Source organism: Triturus cristatus, chromosome 7 (assembly GCF_964204655.1).
Source record: "Triturus cristatus chromosome 7, aTriCri1.1, whole genome shotgun sequence".
In the NCBI taxonomy this organism is placed as follows: Eukaryota; Metazoa; Chordata; class Amphibia; order Caudata; family Salamandridae; genus Triturus; species Triturus cristatus.
The window spans coordinates 725,132,069-725,157,787 of NC_140590.1; the positions used below are offsets into that span (position 1 = coordinate 725,132,069).

The 25,719-nt window shown below is 46.6% G+C and overlaps 1 protein-coding gene across 6 annotated transcripts in view; it reads right to left on the minus strand.

Annotated features, from left to right (window-relative positions):
* Positions 1–25,719, minus strand: part of CARD14 (caspase recruitment domain family member 14) — a 462,412-nt gene that overhangs the window by 14,570 nt on the left and 422,123 nt on the right. For all 6 annotated transcript variants that reach the window (XM_085617432.1, XM_085617431.1, XM_085617433.1 and 3 more), the window contains one exon: positions 22,478–22,599. In XM_085617432.1, coding sequence (XP_085473558.1) covers positions 22,478–22,599 — 122 coding nt within the window. The remainder of the gene's footprint in view (positions 1–22,477; positions 22,600–25,719) is intronic.

Sequence of the window (25,719 nt, forward strand, 5' to 3'; positions counted from 1 at the left end):
GGTCTGCCTTGCAAAAAGGTATATGTTTGAGGCATGTGTGGCTGTAGATACACATGCTCTGCGTACTTATGCCATCTAGTGTGACTCCTTGTCTTGGTGATAATGCGAATGAGCACTGACTTCATTGCTGGATTGTTTTCTTTCTGCCGTCGGAAACAGACGTGTTGTGTAGCGGTCCGGTGCGAGGTGGTCTCGGGCTCACTTCAGTTCGCTGTTCATTTCAACCCTTGTCGTTGTTTCGGTTGCATTTTCCATTGTCGCATACTGAATACCATTAAACTTTTCCCTCTCGATTTGGCATGCTCCAATTACAGCCTTGGGGCCCCGCCCGTTCGGCCCTACTCTTAATATCACTGGCTTCGACTGAAAATGCGCTGCTAATGGAACAAACGCCACTGCGCTTCTGTTCCAGGTGCCAAGCAAAGTACCCGATAACCGACTCCCATCAGGTTTGCAACTTAGGTTTGTCTCCTGACCCTCAGGAAGCAGACTGTGAGGCTTGTTGCTGCTTTCAATCGATAAAGACATTGCAGGACCGTCGGGCGCATCGCAGAGAGATGTAGCGCAGGGATGTAGAAGATACAACGGACATCTTCGTACAGGAAGATGTCAATCTGGAACAGGAAGAGCTTCATGAGGCATCTGTGGCCTTTTCCATCCATGAATCCAGTTCTGGCTCCAGCTCCTACTCCGACCTATACATCGGTCTCCAGATTTGGGACCTTCCTTCTGGCCAGTGTACCACGAGTACTCATGCCCCTGTTTCAGCTTCCAAAAAACACTGACTGGATATACAGCTCCCATGTCACCACTGCCAGCAGGCCAGTGGTAGGCATCGGCTATCTGCTGCGGACACCCCACCCTCGGGCTTGGCACAGAAAGCAAAGCCTAAACAAGTCCCTCCCACACCAAGCCAGATGGACTCAGTACCAAGCCGACCAGCTTCCTCTTCAGTGCTAAGCACCCTGCCCTAAGCCACTTTTGCTCCTAAAAAGAAACCTGCTTCAGCACTGAAAACTTCAGCGTCCAAGTTGCCTCCGGAACCAATCCTCCAAATCATGCAGGAGCAGCTCGATCCGAAGCAGAAAAAACTACATGTACAGCCTCGCACTGGCCGTATTGTAGCTCAGACTGTGCACTCTGCATCCAAACCATGTAAGCGCCAGCTTTCTTGTGAAGAGGCCATAGACGTACCCCTGCCTTCTAAAAAGGAGGACATTGCAAAGGAGGGCATTTTCTCCACCACTACCTTCATCACGTCATTCACATGACGAACCAGAAGACACCACAGGGGTCTTCTCAGTCTCACACTGATGATCATTGGGGGTTGGAGAGGGATGATTCATATCCACAGCCTACAGATCCTTAAGGTGATTGACATTGATCACCCAGGTGATACTGACCCAGATCTCTACTCAGCCAGACCATCACCCCCTGATAATGCTTCATCTTTTCAATACCTTATTACTAGAGAAGCAGCATATCACCAGGTTGCCTTATCTATTGAGCACGATTTTCGTTTTGAAACGCACATCTCATGCCACTATCTTCCTATACAAAACGACATGCTGCAACATTCTAATGACATTTTTAAGAACCCAGTGTGAGCAAATATTATTACACCCAGGATCGGCAAAAAATATAAACGAGCACCCTCAGATCCTGTTTACTTCAAGGGTCAGCTTTCTCAAGACTCATTAGTTGTATCTTATGACCATAAAAGGGCCAATACACAATTGTCAGCTGATGCTCCTCCACCTGACAGAGAGTCCAAACATATTGAAGCTTCAGGGGAGCAGGTGGCAGCACAATCCTCCAATCGCACGGATTGCCAACACACAAGCCTTGTTAGCAATAGTCTACAAAGCACATTGGGACAAGATGGAGGAGCTCTTCCAACACCTCCCTGAGGAGCATAAAAAGGGGGACATGATTTTGTAAATGAGCACTAATTCATCTCCAACAATTCAGTCAAGTGTGCCCTAGACTCAGTGGACACAGCAGCCAGGGCCATCAATACAAGTGTATTGTTGCGTAGACATGCTTGGCTACATATATCTGGCTTCAAGCTAGAGGTGCAATTAATCCCATTAAATGTGCCGTTAGATGAAGAGCATCTCTGTGGCCCAAGCATAGGAGTAAATGAAAAGGGGCACCAAAGCAGCTAAATTAATGGGGGCACCTCAAACCTCTTCTTTGCGTGGCTCCTTTCGGCATCCCTCGTACAAACAGCACACCAAAACTACACCACCTGATGCCTCTACCTCCTCGTATAGGCAGAAACAAACCTCTCCCTCAAGAGGGCACTACAGAGGCATATATAGAGGAAATAATTCCAAGGGTTGTGGTAGAGGTGCCTCAACATGCTCTGCACCATCCATCTCAATGCAGTGACCATCTTCTCTTTCCCATGGACAATTTAACACCTATCGGGCCGACTACAACATTTCTTACCCACTTGAAAAATTAACATCTGATCAGAGGGTTTTGAACATCATCCAACACGGTTATTGACTTGAGCTCATAACCACACCTCCAAACATTCCAGCTCGCAGACAAAATCTCTCCATAGAACATCAAAACCTGCTCAAACAAGAGGTACAGCCCCATTTGCTCAAACAGGCCTTAGAGACAGTCTCTATTCAACATCAAGGTTTGGGAGTGTACTCCCTATACTTTTTAATTCCCAAAAAAGACGTATCACTACAGGCCATCTTAGATCTCGGGCCCTTAAATCATTACATACTTTCAGAACACTTCATTATAGTCACTCTTCAAGACGTGATCGCGCTGCTCCAACAAGGCAACTTTGTTAGCACTAGACTTAAAGAACGCTTACTTCCACATCCTGATCCATCCAGCTCATCCCAAATACCTCAGATTCGTTATAGCTTGAAAGCATTACCAATTTAACATGCTCCCATTTGGACCTGAGTTTTCACCAAATGCCTAGCAATGGTAGTAGCACATCTGAGCAGACAGAACATTCATGTCTTCCCATAGCTGGACAACTGGCACATCAAACACACCCAAATGTGGCTAGAATTTAAAAAAAACAAAGGCTACTATAGAAGTTTTAACCCAAACTACACATAACAGTCAAAACAGTTGTACGACTCTTAGGCATGGTGGCATCTTGCATCTCAATAGTACCACATGCTTGACTACATATGCACCTTTCCGCAACAATATGTGGCATGCCAATGGTCTCAATCGCTGGGTCAGCTACAAGATCGAGTGTTGGTAGACAGTCACACTCATTGCTCTCTGCCATTTCTCGACACTGTTCCCCAGATCATTCTCACAGCAGATGCATCCCTTACAGGATGGGGTGCTCACCTACAGGATCTCACAGTTTAGGTTCTCTGGGATACCAGACACTAGGTTCTCCACATCCACTACCTCAAGCTTTAAGCTGTTCACCTAGCATTGAAAGCATTTCTAACTCACCTTGCAGGCAAGGTTGTCTTTGTCCCGACGGAAAACATGACAACCATGTACTATTCACAAAACTGGGGGAGAGAAACTCTTTACAGTCATCACACCCATCGCAGACGATTTGGCGTTGCGCAATACGTCACAATATCTACCTTCTAGCGGAACACCTCCCGGGGATGGATAACCACTGTGCTGACCTCCTCAGCAGGCTGCAGCAACAAGTCCACGAGTGGGAACTCCACCTTCAAGGTCTTCTCCCATACTTTCACATATGGGGGTTTCCACAGATAGTCCTGTTTGCAACTGCAGACAACGCAAAATTCCCAAACTTCGCCTCCAGATTCCTACACCTTCTATCTAAAGGCAATGCTCTATGATGAACTGCTCAGGGATATTTGCCTATGTTTTTCTGCCTCTCCCTCTTCTTCCATTTGTGGTTCAGAAGTTAGGGTAAACGTCTCTTACCTTCATTCTAGTAGCTCCCACTTAGGCTCGCCAGCCATGGTTCACTACAGTGCTTAAGCTCTCTGTAGTTCTCCACAAGAAGCTTCGCCTCAACCCAGACCTTCTCATTCAGAACCATGGAAAAATAATGCACCTAAATCCAAAGCAGCTCAACTTTGTGATTTGGCTTCTGAGGTTATAGAATTCAGTTACCTTAATCTCCCACCTGAATTTATGACCATTGTTAAAGAAGCTCGGAGGCCTACAACTACAGCATGTTACGCAGCAAAGTGGAAAAGATTTGTTTTCTACTGTCGCAGTAAACAAATTAATCCATTTTATGCAACTGTGCAAAACATTGTTTGCTACAATTTTCATTTGTAGACCTCTGGCCTCGCTTACACTTCAGTATGTCTACATTTAGCTGCAGTTGCCGCCTATCCACAAAATAGCAACCATATTTTTGTTGAAGGTGGCAGTTATTAAGCCATTCACGGAAGGCCTTAAAAGAGTTATTCCACCTAGAGATCCACTTGCACCCGCATGGAATCTCAATATTATACTTTTTAAACTTATGATCCATCATTTGAGCGATTGCATAACTGTCCTCCACAATTCATATCTTGGAAGGTTGCTTTTTGAAGCCATTACATCACTTAGGTGTGTAAGTGGGCTCCAAGCATTAACCTTGAAAGAAACTTCCTTCCGGCTACACAGAGGTAAGATGGTCCTTAGAACCAACCTAAACTTCCTTCCAAAAGTGGTTTCATCTTTCCACCTCAGTCAGTCAGTTGAATTACCTGTTTTTTTTCCGCAACAGGATTCAGTTGCGGAAAGCGCTCTTAATACCCTAGATGTCAAAAGAGCTCTAATGTATTATATTGACAGAACTAGAGTTCCGTAAAACTAAACAACTCTGTGTTGCGGTTTTATCTACTCACAAAGGAAAGCCCATATCTAAGTCCGGCATTGCTAGATGGATAATTAAATGCATTCAGACATGGTATGCCAAAGCTAAAAGGACTTTCCCTGCACCCTTTAGGACACACTGTACTCGTTAAATGGGGGCTTCCATGGCTTTCCTAGACATTATCCCAATAGCTGACATTTGTAAATCAGCTACATGTTTCTACACCACACACTTTCACCAAACATTATTGTGTGGATGTTTTGCCATGCTAACAAGCCAATGTAGGGCAGGCAGGGCTACGTACTCTCTTTCAAACAACTGCAACACCCACATGTTAGCCACCACTTTGGAAGAGGGACTGCTTTACAATCTATGTAGAGCATGTGTATCTACAGCCACACATTCCTAGAACAGAATATGCTACTTACCCTGTAGGCATCTGTTTGTGGAATGTAGTGCTGTAGATTCACATGCGCGCACCCTCCTCCCCGGACACCTGTGGCTGTTGAAGTTCCTTTACACTATTTGATTTGCATGTACATCTCTTTACTGATACTTACTCTCACTGGGAGTGCGGGAAAACAATCGAACAAAGGAGTTGATGCCCATGCTCATTATCACCAAGAGGAGGAGTCACTTGGTCTCTTGACTCGAAAGACTTCTTTGAAGAAAAACAACTTGCACATATCCTGTCCCAACACTAGATGGTGGAAGTACGCAGAGCCTGCAAATCTACAGTACTACATGCCTTGAACAAATGCTTACAGGGTAAGTAACTACTTTGGGAATCCACTTGCGCTGGAGGCTCCCTAGAGGGGATGACTCTTTTAAGACCTTCATTAAAATCATTAACGACTTATATGCGGAAAAGGGAAGAGTGTTCCCTGTTCTGCATATAAGCCGCTATGGATGCTAAATGGAGGAGTCAAATGGAGGTATATATTAACTCAGAATATTGTAGGTGATTGAGTTAGCAAACTGTCTTGGAACATAGGTTTTATGGGATCCAGGTGTTTTAAAATACAATAAAAAACAAATATGTTCCATTTGGCCGCATAACATGCTCATGTCGTTGGCCTGCATGCCAAATCACTAGATTAAGCTGTTTGGGGTCTGGCTCAAGTGGGGCTATGAAGAGGAGTGTTTAAAATGTTTGCTGCATTTTGCGCACCACAAGTAGAAGAAGTGGGAGAAGCAGAAAAGTGTAGCAAATATTCCTGACCAGTTCATTCATAGTGCAATGCCGCTGGTCTTTAGTTAGAGGTGCCTGGATGCGAAGTTTGGATATTTGGCATTGGTGGGAGTGGTGAACAGGTCTATTAGAGGAGTCACCCAGTGACTGAAGTAATCTTAGAGAACGACAGGACTGAGTTACCATTTGTGGACTTGTTGGTGAGAACTAGTGAGCAAGTCTGCTAGGTTGTTGTCCTCCTGCAGTAGATAATCTGCCATCAGGTGGATATGGTGGCAAAATAACCAAAGAAAATTGTCTGAAATACTAGGGAGAGGGGAAGGGGGCGGGAATCTACCGTACTTGTGATGTCTGGTTGGATTAAGACTACCTTGCCCTGAATCTGTAGGATAAAGGATTTGAGGGAAAGCTGGGATGCTAAGAACTTGAAGTTGATGCGGTGTCCCTGCTGCTGCGGGGTCCACAGTGCAAGTACTGGCGAATGATTACAGTGTGCCCCCGCTGACTTGTGATGCGTCTGTGTCAATGGTCACCAATTGTTTATGGTCTTGAAAAGGCTGGCCGTAAAATAGGTTGCTGCTGTTCCTTCACTGCTGTAAGTGAAGCACACTGGCCTTTACCAACACTAGATCCTCTATACGACCTTCCACTTTAGACCATTGTGCGTCACTGTTGAAGGGGTAACTTGTAGTCTGACATGGGGCATTATGGCGATGCAGGATGACATCATGCCCAGGAGGCGCATCACTGTTTAGATTGGACTGAAAAAGAGGGGCAAGCTACTGAAAAGCTGTGACTCCCTTGTTGGCTTTGCCTGTAACTGAGTTTTGTGTTGACCCTAGAAAGGGCTGAATTTGTAGAGAAACCACATGTGATTTGGTGATGTTCATGGTACATCCTAGACTGTGAAGGAGAGAAAGAGTGGTCTGGGTATGAGCCAAGCACGGGAACTTGCTTTAACTCTTGGCCAGCCAATCGTCCTGGTTAGAGGAAACCATGGATCCTTCCCCATCTTTGTTGTGTGGCAACCACAGCTAGGGATATGGTAAAGACCCATGGTGTAGTGCTGACATCAAAAGGTAAAACTTTGAACTAACAATGGCAGACACCCTGTCAACTAGGTATGCTCTCACAACACCCAGGGTTTGACAAATGAGACTTAATTGGCCTTTCGAAAGTGGGGGACCTATGGATAAGGGAAGGGGGGGGGGGGTTATCCTGTTTGGTGACTTAAAAATCCAATATCAACTTCAAGCGGGGTAAACTTTCCGATACCTTCTGTTATGAAGTTCTGTACATAAAGCACTACCCAAAGGCTCTGATCTGCCAGCCTCCTCCCCATTAGGAGATAGGCTATTGGATGATTATCTCCCAGAAAAAGCGGTTTCATTAACGTATCGCACAATTCTGACTAACTTGCCTGATTCACGAGGTGGAAGAGCTTGACGATGAGGACTGGAGGGCAGCCTTGGCATCACCCCGGGAGGTGGCTATCCGTTCCCGCTTCAAGCTCATACAGCTCAAAATATTCCACAGAGCATATTACACCAGTTTGGCACTCATTAAGATTGCCCTTGTAGTCTCCCCGGCCTGTCCCCGTGGCTGTGGGCAAACGGGAAATTTTTTACATCAATGGTGGGAATGCCCCAGCCCTCAGATATATTGGGGATGTGTTGTGCCAGCCATGCCTTAAATATGACATACAACGATTGAAGCCTCCCCACGTCTTTCCCTATGAAATATTTGGGAGGCTATTGACTTGACAAGGTTTGAACGGATCTGGATCACATTAGGTTGCATGTTAGCAAAACATAATATTGCCAGAACATGGAAGGGAGGGGTTGAATTGCGACATACCGATTGGGAATCAGACTGGTTTGGTGTATTCAAGTGGAGAGGGTGGTGTATGAAAGCAGGGGATGCCCGGGTAAATGGACTAAAATATGGAGCCCTTGGAACGAGAGTAGAGATTTTATCTGTACCCCATTTAATGATGCTTTTTCTTATACTGTAGAGAATGAAACACCATAAGTTTCTTATGTTGCATGGGCTGATGATACAATTGACTTGACTTTGATCCAATGTATTGTTTTGCTTTGAATACAATTTCTGTTTTTCTCAGTAACTTTTCTACGTCTCGGAACTGCACCGTTTTTGTTTTTTGTTGTTTTATGTTTATTTCTTCAATAAAAAGATTCAATTAAAAAAAAAAACAATGGCAGACACTTCCCATGAAGCACTGATAGCATTACTGGATTGGCGCTATGGAAATATGGGTCTTTTAGATCCAATGCTGTCATGAAGACGTCCGGCTGGAGCAGAGGGATGACATACTGAAGGGCTACCATGCGGAAATATTCCAACAGGATGTATGGGTTGAGTTCGAGATTAGGTCTGAGGAGCCATCCTTATTTGGAATAATGTAGTAGAAGGAGTAGACCCCTTTTCCTTGATGGCCCCTTTCCATGAGGCCTTGCACCTGTTCCTCCAAAACAAGTAGATGCTCTTTGCTGAGCTCTGAGGGACTTGATGGTATGTTGAGAAGTTATGTGAAAAGTTCTAGGCTGTATTCATGTTGCATAACACCTAGAACCCATTTTACGTGATTTCTTGCGAGTTTGTAACAACCCCAGTAGTCTCCCCCGACATGATCGGGGGAGAGGTGTAGAGAGTCACTGCTTGGTGGTGATGGATGCCCCCTTGCTTTTGGAGCCTCCTTTGCCTCTGTTGTTTTTTTCCTTGATTGATTGATTGATTGAGGTACTTATAGAGCGCAGCTATCACCCTACGGGCATCTTGGCGCTTGCATTGGGAACCCATCCTGGTTTTTCCCTGTAAGATAACCCGTACTGGGCATCCCCAAGGTGAAAGCCAGGCATCCCGCCGCGGGGGCCGTTGTGGAGATTAAGCAGGCTTGTTGCCCAGAGCTGCATAGTGTGAACTCATGCTTAGAGTGGGCACCGAAGCGAGAATTATCGAGTCCGTGAACAATTGGGTTCTGGACCCTGCCGCGTCGGGAATCGAACCCAGGTCCCGGGTCTGATCTCTGCTTCAGGGTATGCCTCCTCTAACCAGTGAGCTACACTTCTCCTTATACTTGCTTCTAGTGTACCCTCAGGGAGTGTAGGGGTGGTAGGCCTATTGTTGTTGGCTCTGGTAAGAAACTGAATCTGGGGACTTAGCCATGGAGGCATCACAATACTGTTTCCTCCAAAAGAAGCCTCGGGCAGGGATTTGCAACACACCCATGGCCTTTTCAGTATTTGTATTTTTTTTTATCTTTTCCAACATCTGGTCAACCAGTGGCCCCAAACAGGTGTTCTCTGGGTAAGGGCAGGTTGAGCAGATGTTGTTACACTTCTGGTTTAAACCCTGACATGCAACATTTTGGTAATAATTGGAGTCGTCTGAGATCTCGGTAATGACACTGCTGAATAATATCGACTTTAATCCGCAGTCGGTGTCGAAAAGAATAATGGGAATGGCGGAAGAAAACATTGAGAGGCACTTCGATTCCGGGGTTCCAGTCATACACGTCCGAACCTGTTGGCGTAAAAACATGGAGTCTGTGCCCATGCCCAATGGCAGCCTAAGGAGGCGGACTCAAAATACTTCTTCAAAGAAAAACAATGTACACACGTTTGAGCCAAACACTTGTTGACAGGAGTATGCAGAGTATGTGTATCTACAGCAACACATGGCCCCATCCCCCGGGGCCGACCCTATCCATTGGGGACCGTGGGGGGGTCCCCAATGCCCGCACGGTCCCGCCGGCTCCCCGCGTCCTGCGGGAGACAGCATTGCTTTTCCACAAGGGAAGCTGCTGACATACAGCATGCCTTATGGAAAACCAATTCTGCTTTGCTTCATTGAAGCGAGAGAAGGTTTCCCTGCTCTCGCTTCAATGAAGCAAAGCAGAGTTTGCAATGACAGGGCGGGAGCTGTGAGGCTCCCGTCCTGTCATTGCAAACAGCAGTGTCCCGGGGGTGGGCACCCCGGGACACTGCAGGAGCCGGTCCTGGGGGGTGGCGGTCCCCAGGGCCATCACTGGCTCCAGGAGGGGGGCCGCGCTGCCCCCCTCCTGGAGCCAATTTATAATTTTACTGTGTTCTTAAAACTGCTTTTGTGTGCTTTTAAAATACTGTGTCCATTTTAGCTGTGCTGCCTACCTTGACTTCAGGTGTCCCCCCGGTCCGCCGCGGCTTGTGCCGATTGCGCGGAGGGGCAAAACACCGAGCTTACACATACTTACTTCCTGTGAGTTCATTAGGTTAGCATTCCAGTCGTGGTTGTCACTGTCGCGGTCCCGGCCACTCCTGACACATAACTAGTGCGCAGAGCAGATGCGCGCAGCGGGCGCGCCGGTGGCGCGCCGAAGGCGCGCCAAAGTCAAGCCCGTCTGCGCCCGTCCGCGCTCGACCGTCGCCTGTCGCCAGGATTGCGGCTGGTTTTCTCCTCTATTCCTTCTGTATCTCTCTTTCCATGGCGCTTATTCAATACTCAAGTTCTGAGCTCCATGCAATGAATATTCATCACTCTACCATTTGTTTACCTGACAATTTTTCCTCTTCCCTCTGCAACTCCCTTTCCAATCAGTCCCTCTTCCTCTGCCGACACCCATCAAAAGTGAGTACTTGCGTTACTCCTACCCCTAATTTTCTCCCCGGATCCAAGTCTCTAACCTGCCTGTACTGTAATGCTCGATCCCTCCCTAAACATCAATTAGAAATCTGAGCGCTTCTTGATGCAGATAAGCCAGATTTGTGTTTCATTACTGAAACCTGGCTCTCAGATTCTGCACTACCCGACATTGCAGTAGCCTTTCCCCAGGAATACAAAATTGCGAGGCTGGACAGGACGAATAAAAGAGGTGGAGGAATTGCTATTGCCTACAGGTCCAACATCAAACTTCACCTCACAAATTCTCACCTTGCAGATTGGGGCGAAATCTGTACTTTCACCATTACCTTGGGAAGTAAAGAGTCTTGGAAAGGCGCCCTTCTCTATAGGCCGCCTGGCACCAAAACGAACTTTGTTAATAAACTCACTGAAACCATTGCCTCCCTGGCTCTCTCCTCTGATAATTTCTTTCTTTTAGGAGATTTCAAAGCCTGAGAGGCTTGTCTATAGAGGAGAGAACTCTTCAGCTGTGCTGGCGCAGGAGTATGAAGAGAGCGAAAGCAGTGCGTCCGTATGCTCCGGAGATCCCTCTGGGGATGCTGACGGCGTTACCGCATGGAGGCGACTGGTCCCCGTTGGCGGAGTGGGAGGAGTTGGGGCTGCAGATGGTGGGGGACCTCTATGTCGACGGGGTGCTTGCCCCCTTCGGGGAGTTGCAGGAGCAGTTTGGCCTCCCGGATGGGAGTTACCTCCTGCATGCGGCGGTGATTGCAGCGATACAAAAGCATTGCAGGGAAGGGCTGGTGGAACCTACCGCAAACATGGCCTGCCAGTACGTGGTGATGGCAGCGGGAATGCTTAAGGCGGTGACCTGCCTCCACTCTAGAATGCTACAGGAGGGGATAGAGCCGCTCACAGCGTTGCAGGAGACATGGGAGGAAAGCATAGGCAAACCCATTCCGGACACGGTCTGGAGCCATATTCTGCGAAGGACGTGGAAGGGTAGCAGGAATGCCCGTTTTCAGCAGGTACATTTCTTCATCCTACATAGGGCCTACATGACCCCGGGAAAGATTGGACGATACTTTCAGGTGCAGGATGCGGCGTGCCCGAGATGCTTAGCGCTTGGGGCCGAGCTGGACCACCTACTGTGGGGGTGCCCGAAGCTAGGGACATATTGGGCTGAGGTGGGAGAGCTTTAGAACACGGTCACGGACCGGGAGGTAGAATTCGACATGGCGGCATGTCTCCTGCTCTGGTTCCCTCACACGGCAAAGACGAAAGTGACGAGCAAATTCATTGACCTAGGCCTCATGTTGGCCCAGAGAGAAATTACATGGCACTGGAAATCGCGGGAGGGCCCCTCAGTTAGGAGATGGACGGCTGAGCTGTTGAAATGGTCTGGATGTGAGAGTGTGCTCAGAAGGCGACAGGCTGTCAAGACAGGTAATGAAAAGGGCTTGGAGTGGGCGAGGGCTTGGGAGATGATAGTACAGGCTCTGCAAGACTACCTGCTGGAGGGTGCGGAGCACGAACTTTTGGAAGGCGGGTTTCCCTGAGGCTTGAGAGACCACATGCAAAACCCGATAAATGGCAAGCCATAGCGTCAGAACCCACAAGTATAACCCACAGCAGCAGCAGTTGGGGGGTGGGAGGGGTGGGGGGGAGTTCATGGGGTATAGTTGTAGGGATAATAAGAGCGCCGGCAGACCGGCTCTCTGACTAAGGACCAGAAGGGAGTGGGGTTCCAGAGCAGCTCTCCTTGGGTACCTCTAATGTGATATTGGATAGGCCGTAGGCACTGCGCCTCCGGGAGGGAGCTAATGTGGACCGGTGCTGTGGATAAGGATAATCCTGGTGCAGCCAACTCTGAGTGGCTGACTATATTTGGCGGCGTTTGTGGGGAGGGAGTTTGATGGGTATAAAAGCAGATACTATATTACGCTGTTGACCTGACATCTCTGTGAGGTGATCGCCTTGACACTCTGAGTCACTGTGATGGTACGCCGCCCGGCCCCCGGGATGTGGGCTGAATGGCTGTGTGCATTGTTATAACGACAGATGAGCTTTGAGATGTCGTGCGTGTACAGGTTGACTTACTGGATGCCTTGTTTACAACTCTGCAATAAAAACATGTTAAAAAAAAAAAATTAAAAAAAATTTAGGAGATTTCAATTATCACGCCGAATCTCTACTGGACCCTCACACAAACAAACTCATCACTAGTATGAACGCATTAGGACTAAACCAATTGGTGACCGGCCCCACCCATATCGCCGGCCACACCCTTGACCTTTTATTCATCAAATCCAATAAACTACAATTGAATCAACTTTCACCGGTCCTTTGGTCCGATCACTACACCATCAAGTTTCTTATCCACCTCAACTCCATTCCTTCCCCTCCTACGAAAAAATCCAGCTCAAGTAGACCATGGAATAAGATTAGTCCGGAAGCTTTTTCCACGCATTTTTCCCCAATACCCATCTCACTTCTTACCGACCCTAACCAAGCTGCAATTTATCTTGATCAAGCTATTACCGCAGCTTTAGACATCATTGCCCCCAGTAAACCCAGCAGACGTCCAACTAAACTATCCCCTTGGTTCACCCCTGAACTCAAAATAATAAAATCTGTTGTCAGGGTACTCGAACGTAAATGGCGACACACAAAAAACTCCAACGACAGAACACAATATAAAAAATCCCATCGCCAATATATGAGGGACATTGCCTCTGCAAAAAAAGTCTATCTGGGTGCCAGGATAGACCGGGCTGCCAATTCCCATAGAGAACTCTATAGAATAGTCAAAGAATTCTCAAGTCCTGCGTCATGTCTACCTGCCACAGTTGCCTCCTATGAATGGGTTAATACTCTCTCTGCATTCTTTTATAATAAAGTCAATGATATTTATAAAACTTTTGTTAACCCCACTACCACTGACCTACAATGCAAGCAGCCAATAAGTATAACTCTTCCCATTCCGTCTACCATTCTGAAGGACTTTCAGACATTTACGGAACAAGATGTAACATCCACACTGACCAGAATTACTTCTGGCTCCCCTATTGATCCGGCATCATCTTCATATATTTCCAAAATTGCCCCCATCCTTATTCCTTATTTCACCAGAACCCTTAATCTCTCACTCTCCCAGTCGACTGTGCCCTCTCACTGGAAGAAAGCCGTCATCAGGCCCATTTTGAAAAAAACATCTGCTGACCCGACTTTGCCTTTAAATTACCGCCCCATCTCCCTCCTCCCCCTGTTTGGAAAAGTTCTGGAATCTTCAACTCCCAACTCACAAAACACTTAGAAACCAACAAACTGCTGGATCCTTCTCAGTCTGGATTCAGAGCATTTCACAGTACTGAAACTGCGCTACTTGAAATGGTGGATAATGTAAGACTCGCCCTTGATATAAATCAACCCTCCATCTTGGTTCTACTAGATTTGTCCGCTGCCTTCGACACCATCTCACATAGTATTCTTCTAAAACGTCTTGTGGAGGTAGGTGTCGAAGGCTCGGCATTAATGTGGATCAAAAGCTTCCTGACGGGACGTAGTTCTAGAGTTCAAGTTGACAAATTCTCCTCTTTGGAACAGGAAGTAGACAAGGGTGTGCCACAAGGCTCCATATTAAGTCCTACGCTTTTTAATCTTTATGTGTCTCCATTGGCTAAATTAATCAAAGCACACGGTTTTGAAACCGTGTCCTATGCGGATGACACACAAATTCTCATCACTTTAGGAACCGATCCTACCAATGTAAAACTCCGATTTCAACAATGTATGATCACGATAAAAGAGTGGATGTCAAATAATTACCTGCTACTAAATGCAGACAAAACAGAGATCCTACTTTTTGGAAGTGCTCACAAATTTTGGAGCGACGACTGGTGGCCGTCAACTTTAGGTCCGTGCCCCCCCCCCCCCCCCCCCCCCCCCAAAACTTCAGCCCGAAATCTGGGGATAGTGTTTGACAATAAACTCTCTATGTCTGACCACATCAGCAGCATTGTGCGCTCCGGTTTTGGGCTTATGCGCAATCTCAGGAAAATTTTCAAACGGATCCCCCTTTCCTCCCGTCTGCCTCTGGTTCAGGGACTAATTATTAGCCGCCTGGACGACGGTAATGTGCTCTTTGCATCCATTAATGAAAATCTTTTGAACAAACTCCAGGTCCTGCAAAACACCGCTGCTAGGATGGTCCTTGATCTCCCCTCTCGTACTCCCTCTGCCCCCAGTTTGAGGTCGTTACATTGGCTTCCTATAAAAAAGCGCATTGAATTTAAACTTTGCTGCTTGGTTCATAAAACTCTAAACGGCAAAGGCCCTCTATATCTCGCCAACAAGCTCACAGCCTATCAATTGGCTAGAACGCTCAGGTCATCCGGCAAGCACCATCTCTCCGTCCCCAAAGTTCAAACTGTTAGAAACGGAGACAGATCTTTTTCTAAAATAGCCCCGATGATTTGGAACACTCTCCCTCTTCCTATGAGGCTTGAACCAAACCATCTGAAATTCCGCAAGCTTCTGAAAACCTGGCTGTTCTAACTTCGTCTGACTACCTGTTCATCATTGGAGCTTCTGCGGGCGCTTTGAAACCTACGGGTGACCTATGCGCCTTATAAATGCCAATACATACATACATACATACATTGGCAAAGCTCCGGGGAGGTGGTGGTCCCCGGGGCTCAGGGGTCTGTAACGGACCCCCAAATTTGCATAGTTAATGCCCTGGCGAGGTGGCGGTCCCCGGGGCATGTGGGGGGTCTTGAGCCGTTCTCTGAGAGCAGGTCTTTTATTGTCTCCTTATTGGCATTGTCATTCTTCTTTCCTTTTGCCCCCTTTTTAGGGTGGAGCCTGCTAGTGCATGCGCCTTGTGTACGAGACACTGTTGTTAACAAAAAGGGCTTGGAGCCCGCCCGTTGCTTACCATTTGTTAGCTTGCATGGGACTCTTCTTATGAGCCTCGTAATTCGTCACTGGAGGCCTAACATCATTTCCGTTCCTCTCTGTGGAGTAGGTATCAAGCACGGATTAACTCAACATAATCAGATTGACTTGAACATAATCAGTATATGACCGCTGCTACCTACGTGATTAAGGTACTATTTTGTTTTGTTTAAGTCTTACTGCCCTGCAAACAGAATGCGTGTTACTGGCAAAAACATACCCAGCAGGACAAACAAAATTGCAAAGATTTGTTTCCTATAGTTAACTTTATTTTATTTTGCCGAGTCTTCTTTTCTCACTTTGCACTCATGTTTTCTTTTGATTTTGCTTGTGGGCGCTGTTCTCAAAAGATAAGGATTATCTTGTTCTAAATATTGCAAAGCGACACGGTTTCTTTCTTATGTGTAATTTCTGAAATTCTGCTCTAACACATAATCTGCCCCACTCCAATCCACCCCACACCAGTCTGCTCCTCTCCATTCCAAAACAATCTGCCCCACTCCAATCCAAAACAATCAGCTCCACTCTAATCCACGCCAATCAAATCGTCCTCAATCCAAAAACTGTCTGCCACAATCCAATCTGCCGCACTCCAATCCAAAACAATACTTCCCACTTCTGAGCACCTCACCCCAATCCACCCACTCCATCCCAATCCACTCCACTCTAATCCACCCCATTCCACCCCACACCAGTCCACCCCAATCCAATCATCACAATCCACCCCTCTTCAATCCAAAACAATTTGCCCTATTCTAATCGGACCCACTTTAATCTGTCCCACTCCAATCCAAAACAATTTGCCCTACTCTAATCGGACCCACTTTAATCTGTCCCACACCAATCCAAAACAATTTACCCCACTTCAATGCAAAACAATCCACCCGCTCCATTCTCCCTCACTCCAATCCAAAACAGCCTTCCCCCACTCCAATATGCCCCACTCCATTCCAAAACAATTTGCCCCACTCCAATCAATAACAATCCGGTCCACTTTCAATCAAATTCAGTTTGCCCAACTCCAATCTAAAATAATCCTCACCACTCCAATACACCTCACCCCAATCCAATCCACCCACTCCAATATAATCCACCCCATACCAATCCATTCCAATCCCAATCTAACCTACCCCACTTTACTGCAATCCACCCCAATCCATTCCACTCCAATCCAGTTCACTCCACCCAAGTCTAATCCACCCCACCCAAATACACCTCATTCCAAACCACCCCAATCCAGCATGCCCCACTCAATCCAATCTACCTGACTTCAATCCAGTCCACCACACAGCAATCAAATCTACTCCACTCCAATCCACCCCACCCCACTCTATTCCAATCCACCCCACTGCATTCCACCTCACTCCAGTCCACCCACACCAGTCCACCCCACTCCAGTCCACCCCACTCCAGTCCACCCCACTACAGTCTACCCCACTACAGTCTACTCCACTACAGTCTACTCCACTACAGTCCAATCCACCCCTTGTAATCCATTTTGCCCCACTTCAATCCACCCACCCCAATCTAATCCATCCCACCCCTCTCCAATTCACCCCACTCCAGTCCACCCCACCCCATTTTAATTTGCTCTAGTCTAATCAACCCCATCCAGTCAACCCCACTCCAATCAACCCCACTACACCACAGTCCAATCCACCCCACCCTAGTTCAGTCCACATCACTCAGTGCAATCCAACCCTTTCCAGTCCGGAATAATCTACAGCACTCCACTCTAATTCACACCACTCCAGCCCACCCTACTCTAATCTAACCCACTCTACCCCAATCCAGTCCACCCCTAACTACTCCAATCCACCTCAACCCGCTCCACCCTATCCCATCCCACCCTACAGTACTCAATGACACTGCACTCTATGATGCACACTGCCACTGAACTCCACTCAACTCTGACACTCTTCTCCCCCCTACTCTACTCCAACAAATCCAGTCTACAACACTCCACACCCCCCCCCCACTCCACTCTAGGACAGTCCACGCCACTAACCTTTAGCCATGCTGAATGGCAGCCACGCTAGTGTACAACACGGCAAAATAAAATTGCCAAAGCCAATAGCTCTTGTATAGGCGAGACATATTGGTTTTGCCAATGCTTGTTACTATTAGCAGGAGCCGTTATCTTAGCAGCTACTTTCTTTTGTTTGGGTTCTGGTTTAGGAGGAGCGGGTTTAGATGATAACCCTGCAGAACCTCCTGCTAGGCTCATCCTTGCCTGCAGCTGCATCATTGACCTTGCACTTGGACGTCTTAAGGAGTGTTGTAGAGGTTTGTCACTGGCGGAAACCTGCACGGATTCCATCGACGCTGCTCTTGCAAGGTTACAACATGATACTACCTTTTTAAGTAGTTATTGCGAAGGGTACTAATGCAAGTGTGAAGTGTGCATACACTTCTATTGATCTTTGTCAGTGTGCCACTGCTTCCAGACACAATGGGACAAATGTACTATTTCAAGCAATGCAGTGTAGCGACCAAAGCTGCTGCACTGTGTGAAAGGGAGAGAGCAGGACAACGCTATATCTGCAAAGAAATGGCGCTGCTACTCTCTTCCCAAGCATTGGTGCATAGGGCTATGTTGCGCCACACACTGTTGCACCACAGTGTGCGGGTGATCTCTAGCAGATGCTGTACTGAAAGAGAACACTTCCAACACAAAATACAATGCTCAGACATACTTTAAAAGTTAACCCAAATTGTATTATTGCTGTACAGTACAGCACACATTCAAAGTTGGGAAATTTTGGAGAGAAAAAAACTTTTCTCCTACTTTGCACCTCTGTGAGGTTTCTGCAAATGTTAGTAGGTAGACATTTATATTAATAATAATATAATACTTGGATTTGTAAAGCGCAGCCAATCACCCGTGAGGGTCGCTATTTGCTGGCCGTAGGCACAGGGAGATTAATTGATTTTCCCAGAATCACAGAATATTGAGCCGACACCGAGACCCGAACCTGGATCCCCAGCTGCAAAGTGGGCAGTTCTGGCTGTTAAGCCACATCTGCTTACTTTGTGTCAAAAGCCAGGATGATCGCATGGTAATGCTCATGTGCCATCTATGGTATGCCCCCTTGACACAAAGTTACTAAAAATAGCACAAAACGCTCCTTTGCATTAGTTTTAGCTAACATTCCAACACGAAATAAGTTATGACCTGGAAAGTGAATAACAAATCAACACTTTGCATTGGCTTGTGTTACCTTTGGTGTTTGGCACCCGTGCATTTTTGAAAAATGAGAAATGTATCCCTAGGACAGTCAAGCTCATTTTGGTGTGCCAGTCATGTTTAATCCACTTACACACTCCACTTAGGCAGTGACCTTGAACAGGTGTGGAAAAAGACTTTTAGAAAGACGACAACGCAATGAGAGAGGTACTGGTAATTTGTAGGTCTTCCCACCGCTAATTAGTGCTCAAGATAAGTCTGCAAGCTCGACATCAAGTTTGAAAAGTACTATAAACTGATGAGTATAAAATGCCCATTTAGCCTATAGCTTTTTTGAGGTGGCGCGTTTATCCATCAGTGGTAAAGGCACACACGTATGTGGACGTGACTGAGAAACGTTTGTAACGTGCGTGGACCGCGTGCCAGGTACTATTTTCCTTAGTCTAAAGGCATTATGGATGCTCCACCTCCCTGGGACTCATATCTTCCCATGGGAGGGCAACTACAGCCAGATAGGACTGTTTCCTGCGGCTTCTACATCATTTTACTGCAGTATATATAGTTGACAAGTGGATGCTGTTTTTTTTTTTTGTATTCACCTGCTGCTAAAGGAGAAATACATGGAGACACCAATGATGTGCGTAAGTAAATTTAAAGGTCACCTGGAATGTGAGCTCCCTGAAGAAAAAAACTGCCTCAAACCATGTAAGCCTACCGAAAAAGTATCACTTAATGCAAGAATTTAAATGAGGCATTAAAGAATTTTCGTGAGAAGTTGTCACGCTACCTTACAAACATAGTACGCCACAGTACAAGCCACAGTGCCTGAGCTGCAGGCGAAAGGATACCCATTTCAAACACTTACGGAGGCTCCCTGATGTTTGAGTTCATGCATGCAGTCGTGGCCGGCATTAATTGCAGGGGGGGTGTTCGCGCTGGGAGGGGAGGTGATCAATTTAATAATACATTTTAAAAACATACATGTCCGCCGGCCGGCCAGGTCCCGTGTTTTCTCGGCACCTGCGTCTGCTCTCCTGCCTCTGGCAAGAACAGGAAGCAGGCAGCCTCCCTCCTCTCCTCTAAGCCAATCACAGTGCTGCAATGGCAGCGTTGTTACTGGTCGGGACGGCACCCAACCAGGCGCCTGTGGGGAGGCCATTTTGTCCATGTAGGCTGCATTGCAGCCTTCATGGAGAAGGGGCAGAGTGAACATGACTGGTTTGGGTGGCCCCAGAGGGCCGACCAAACCAGTCATACTCACTCAGGAGTGGGCACACCACTCCTCCCCTACCCAGCCCGTAGAGCAGCCCCACCTACCCGCCCGCCAGCAACAAATCACTTCTGCTTTCTTGCAGTGCAAGAAGCAGAAACATAAAATGGTAGTTTTACCATTTTATGTTTCTGCTTCTGGCACTTCGAGAGAGCAGTGGGGCAACACTACTCCACCCGAGTGGAGGAGCTGCCCCTGCGTGCATGTAGTAATCCCCTTCCCTCAGCTACTGGGGCCCCTACGCTTCTAGATTTAGAATTTGCTAAATATAGAAATCGTTCTAAGTCTTATGCATTTTATCTTCTGGCATGTGATTTTTAGTAAGTACAATACAAGGTATCAAAACCTGAGATTTTTGGAAATGAGTAAAGCTTGTAGGTGAGTACAGAGGACACTAAAACCACCTGGAGCTCTTACGAAACAAGCATTTGCAATGCAATAGGTCTTGCATTTTAGAGACTTTCAGCTATTGTATTTGTAAATATAAAAGCGGGTGCCGTGTTGCAACCTAAAGTGCGGCGCCTGTGTTGTTAACTTGAAGCCGCCTCCAGGCACCTTAGTTTAGTTTGGGGGATGGGTGTTTATGGTGGCGCACATTTTAAAACTCTAGAGCTGAATCTAAAGGCAGTCGAAGTTTCTCATATTGGCCATCAATGGGTCAAGATAGGAGTGCAGAATACATGGTTATCCAATCCTTGGCCTCTCTGTAGGGTGCACAGAGCAATTGTCACATGTGGTAGTTGTAACTGTGGAAAGTGTGTTAAGGAGGTGCACCACTTTTGAAATATTGACTGGGCAAAAGTTAAAGAAAATGCAGTGATTACAGGTGGGAGAGAGAGAGAGAGAGTGTGTATGTGCATATATGTATACAATAAATGTGTAACAATGATTTTGTTGTACTAAAAGTGTTTCAATTCTGAAAACATAAGACTGAATTAAATATTATGACAATCCCAGGCACTCCAGTTCTTTCCTTCATAACACTTTTCTCTGCTGCCTACATCAGATACTTATGCAGTTTTCCCTCCACACATCTTTCTGAAATCCATCATCAGCGTATCTCACACCTTATCCCTTTCCTCTCCCGCACTATCTTTTCACTCACTCTTGCATGTACTTTGTACGCCTCATGGAGTGAGTGAAAAGAGGGTGCTGGAGAGGAAAGGGATGAGGTGTGAGATATGCTGATGACGGATTTTAGAAAGACATGTGGAGGGAGAAGAGCACAAGTATCTGACACAGGCAGAAGAGAAACGTTATATGAAGGAAAGAACGTCAGTGACTGAGATGTCATAATATTTAATTCACAGTCTTATGTTTTCAGAATTGAAACACTTTTGGTACAACATATAAAAGTTTAAAGGTTTTCGCCCTACGCCACTGTTATCCGCGGGTGGGGCGTGGAGGGGAGAGGTGTGGGTGTTAATGTGAAGGAGAACAAGGGATACATGTCTGACAAGTACAATCTGCATTTATTTAAACCCAGGGGTACTCCGAGTACTTGCCTGCCAGGATAGGTGCCCACAGTGTCGGAGCAGACCTTTCCTGGAGTGGTGAGAGCTGCTAAGAGCCAGGGTGTGAGTGACAGAGACAACCGGGGGCAACGTGGGGGGAGAGTGGGCCATGGTACAGGAAGTATCGATCTGACTGACCCCGAGAGCGATTTGTTCTGCAGATGTCTCTCTCCGTACTAAAAGCATACAATATTGAAAATATAGAGTTTGGCGAGCGGCGCCGAAGAAAAGAACGGCACGGCTTGCAAAACTCTATTTTTTCCATATTGTATGTTTTTCGTAAGCATCGCAGCACGCTGCCTTCATCTTTAAGAATGGCGGGGAAAGAAAGGCAGGCCACCATTGTGAAAGTTGTAGGCTGCGTGCTGAGCTACTTATGAAAAATTTAGGATATTGTAAAAATAGAGTTTTGCGAGCCACAACTTTCTTTGCTTTTTCCCCCCCAGATTTTTATACAGTGTGAACTTGACCCGAAGGTATCAGAGCACTTTACATGAGCACCAGTTGCGTTACAGACAGACACATTCATTTTTGTTGGGCAAGGGGTGATTAAGTGATTTGCCCAGAATCACAGGATGTGGAGCGTCTCCCTAACTGCTAATAGAAACTAGCTGTAAGAACACATGTAAGAGGGGCTGTCCTCATGTGAGGTAACAATAGAAGAGAGGGAGGTACTAAGGACAAACTAGTAAGCCTATTCACGAATCGCAAGTCATAATTTACAAATAAAAGGAAAAGAAGCCAATTGCAAAGATGGGCGGAAAATAGACGGAGCTTAAAATCAATACCTGAATACAGCATGTCTCGAAGAGACAGCGCAAGCGCTGCCTAGGCGAGACCTAAAAGTGAACCCCTACAAACCCACCCTTCTGAAAGTGCAGTGAAGCAGACCTCGGAGTCAAGAAAGGAGGGGGAGTGCATAACGCATTTTTGGGGGAGTTACCTTGTCAGTGCTGGAATGTACAGTCTGGCGAGTGACACATCGGTAGAAGCCCTCTACCTTCTTTGCACAGATGATATCACCATTCCGATGCCGGGATTCATACTCTGCTTCTGAAAGGCACTCTGGGTAGAGTAAAACAGAAAGACATGTTTCTACTGTTAAACAGGGGTTTGTCAAAGGTTAAACAGGGCTGCTGTTCTGCTGAATCCGTAAGCGAGTGTCTAAAAGATGCGTTAAACATGGAGAGTAAAGTGTAATCACAAAAAAGCATCACCTACAAAAGGGGCAAGCAAAATTACGTAAGCATAAGATTCAAAACAGGCTCAGAATTTCCACAAACAAATGCTAGACAGGAGGCACTGGACCTTTTCAGTGGCAAACATGGAAGGGGTTACTCGCTAAGGGTTGTGCGGGCGATCGTTTGGCACTGCACGGTTTTGCTCTGCTGTAGGCTTTTATAATGGTAAGTAAATTGGCGCCCTCCTTTGTGCAACTCCAGCGCACACGCAAATCCTTAGCAAATAACCCCTCAAATTCATATTAAAATATGGGAGTGTATCAGGATGGTCAAAGGTGTGGTGAAACCAGAAAGTCACCAGCTAAATTCATTTATTTATTTATTTATTAAGGAGTTTTATATAGAGCTAGCCAGACCAGAAGGTATCGGAGGACTTTACAACACTTTGTAAAAAAGGAAAAACACAAATTATAGCAGTGAAACCACAAGGTGCAGAAGAGGGTTATGCGTGTTGTATAACGATAGAGGGAAGGTTTCATAGTCTTATAATAGTGAACATAGTTGTTCTAGCCGCGCAACCTTCCGATCCAGGGGGATGGTGGGGAGGAGACGGGCTAGGTGTGAGGTAGAGGTCTTGGTTGTACAGTGTCATAGTGCAGTGATGTGCACGATTGTGAGTTTGGGTTTCAATCTATCCATTTAGGAAGGAACGATTGAGGTAGAGGTCTTTGAGTTGCCTTTTGAATTTTAGAAAGGAGGGGATCGTCCTGATGTGGACTGGGATGGAGTTCTATATTTTGGGCGCATTTCCAGAGAAGGATCTGACTGCAGTTTTTTGTATGCGGGTTTTCGGCGGGATGAGTAGTAGAGTATTGGAGCTCCTGAGGATCCTTGTCTGACCATCCTTCGTGAGTTTGGAGGCCAGGTAGGCGGGTTTCCCAGTGTGGAGGGCTTTGTGCGTGAGGCAGGCAGTTCTGTAACTGGCTCTTAATTCAACTGGGAGCCATTTCAACTCTCTGAGTGCGGGCGAGATATGGTCGTATTTGTTTACTCCAGTGACCATTCTAGCAGCTGCATTAAGAGTTGATCAGAGGGGAGCTAGGTGAGATTTTGCTGTGCCTGTAAGGGTAGCATTCCTGTAGTCTAATCTGGAAAGTACCAGGTATTGAGTTGCTTGTTTGAGGTCGTTGGTCGGGATGAAGGGCTTTATCTTACTGAATAGTTTCAGGTTGAGGAAAGCGCTCTTGGCAGTGTTCTTGATGTGTTTGTCTGTGCTTAGTTTAGGGTCCAGGGTGATTCCCAGCGATTTGACGGAGTCGGCCAGGGAGAGATTGTTGTTGAGAGCATCAATTGCTTTTAGCCATTCTGCGACTTGGGGGTTCTCCATTTTGTTGGAAATTAGGAGGATATCTGTTTTGTCTTGATTCAATTTCAGGTGGTTTAGAGAGAGCCAGTATTGGACTTCTCTAAGAGTATCATTGCGTCTCTGGATGTCTTCGGTGGAGGAGGTTTCAAGATAAATCTGGGTGTCGTCCGCATAAAGTTGGAAGGGAATGTTGGATGTTTTGAGTATAGTGGTGAGGGGTTCCATGTATATGTTGAAAAGAAGCGGGGAGAGGACTGATCCTTGGGGGACGTCTCTGTTGACATGATGAAGGTCTAACAAGAAGTTTTTGATTTTGACTCTTTGAGAGCGATTCTGTAGAAAGGAGCCGAACCAGCGTAAGACCACCTCTTCAGGCCCTAGCCTTTCTTGGAGTACCTTAATGAGTAGTTGATGGTCAACCGTATCGAAAGCTGCTGATAGGTCTAGGAGGATTAGTAGGGAACATTTGTCTTTATCAAGGGACTTGTGTATATCATCTATGATATTGAGGATCGCTGTCTCTGTGCTGCACCCTTTTCTGAAGCCCGATTGGTGGGGGTCTAGGAGGTTGATGTTGTCCATGTGTTGCGTCAATTGAAGGAGAACACATTTTTCCATTGTCTTGGCTAGGAAAGGGAGGTTGGAGACGGGTCTGTAGTTGTTCAGATCTTTGGTGTCCAGGCCTGGATTTTTCAGTAAAGGAGTGACTTGGCCAACTTTAAGGCAGTCAGGAATGACCCCAGAGCTCAGGGAGCTGTTTATGATCCTGGTCCAGAGCGGTGCTAGGGAGAGTTTTAGCTTCTTGGCCAGTTGGGCAGGAATCGGGTCCAAGGCATGGGAGGAGGGTTTAGAGGTGGAGATCAGTTTGACTATCTCTATTTCCGAGACGGGGTTGAATGATTTCCACTGATTTGAGGGGTGATTGGGTCTGTTGCCCTCTGCTCTTGGGGCTGGGCTCCTATGAACGAGGTTGTGGTTGGAAACCAAGGAGAGCTCAATCTTGGAGATTTTTTGTTGAAGAAGTTGTTGAAGAAGTTGGCGAAGGTCTCGCACAGGGCATTCGAGGCCTGAGTTGAGGATGCGGGGGGTTTGGAAGTTTGTTGCTTGATGAGGGTGAAGAGCTCTCTGGGTCTGTTTTTAGCATTTGCAAAGTCATTGTGTGAAACAAGGTCGGAAGGGCTGGTGGACAAATTCTTGAGCTACAAATGTTTCCTGCAATTTGAACCATTTCTTGTAGAATCATTCCCACTGAGGCTAAGTCCTTGTATATTTGTTTTTCAATTGGCTCATTGCCACTCAGGTCGTTTACTTCGACGTGGGAACAAGACGGTGAAGGATTGGTGGGTTGCCCATTTTATACTAATATGACGGAAACTGAGGTACACTTTTTATTGATATGTCATTAGTACAAGATCCCGAGATCAAGATGGATCCTTTCATCAAGTCGTAAACTTAGAGGTGAAACAATGTGTGATGGCCTCATGCCTACTGAATCTGATACAGCTGAACCAATTGTATTTGCTTGTTCAAGATACTTAAAATGAGCTTGGTCACTCAGACCAGCTGCACTGAAGGCTTGGTCATGAGATGTCATATATGGTTGTATAATTCATCTCTGAGCCACTTGATCATGTCGAC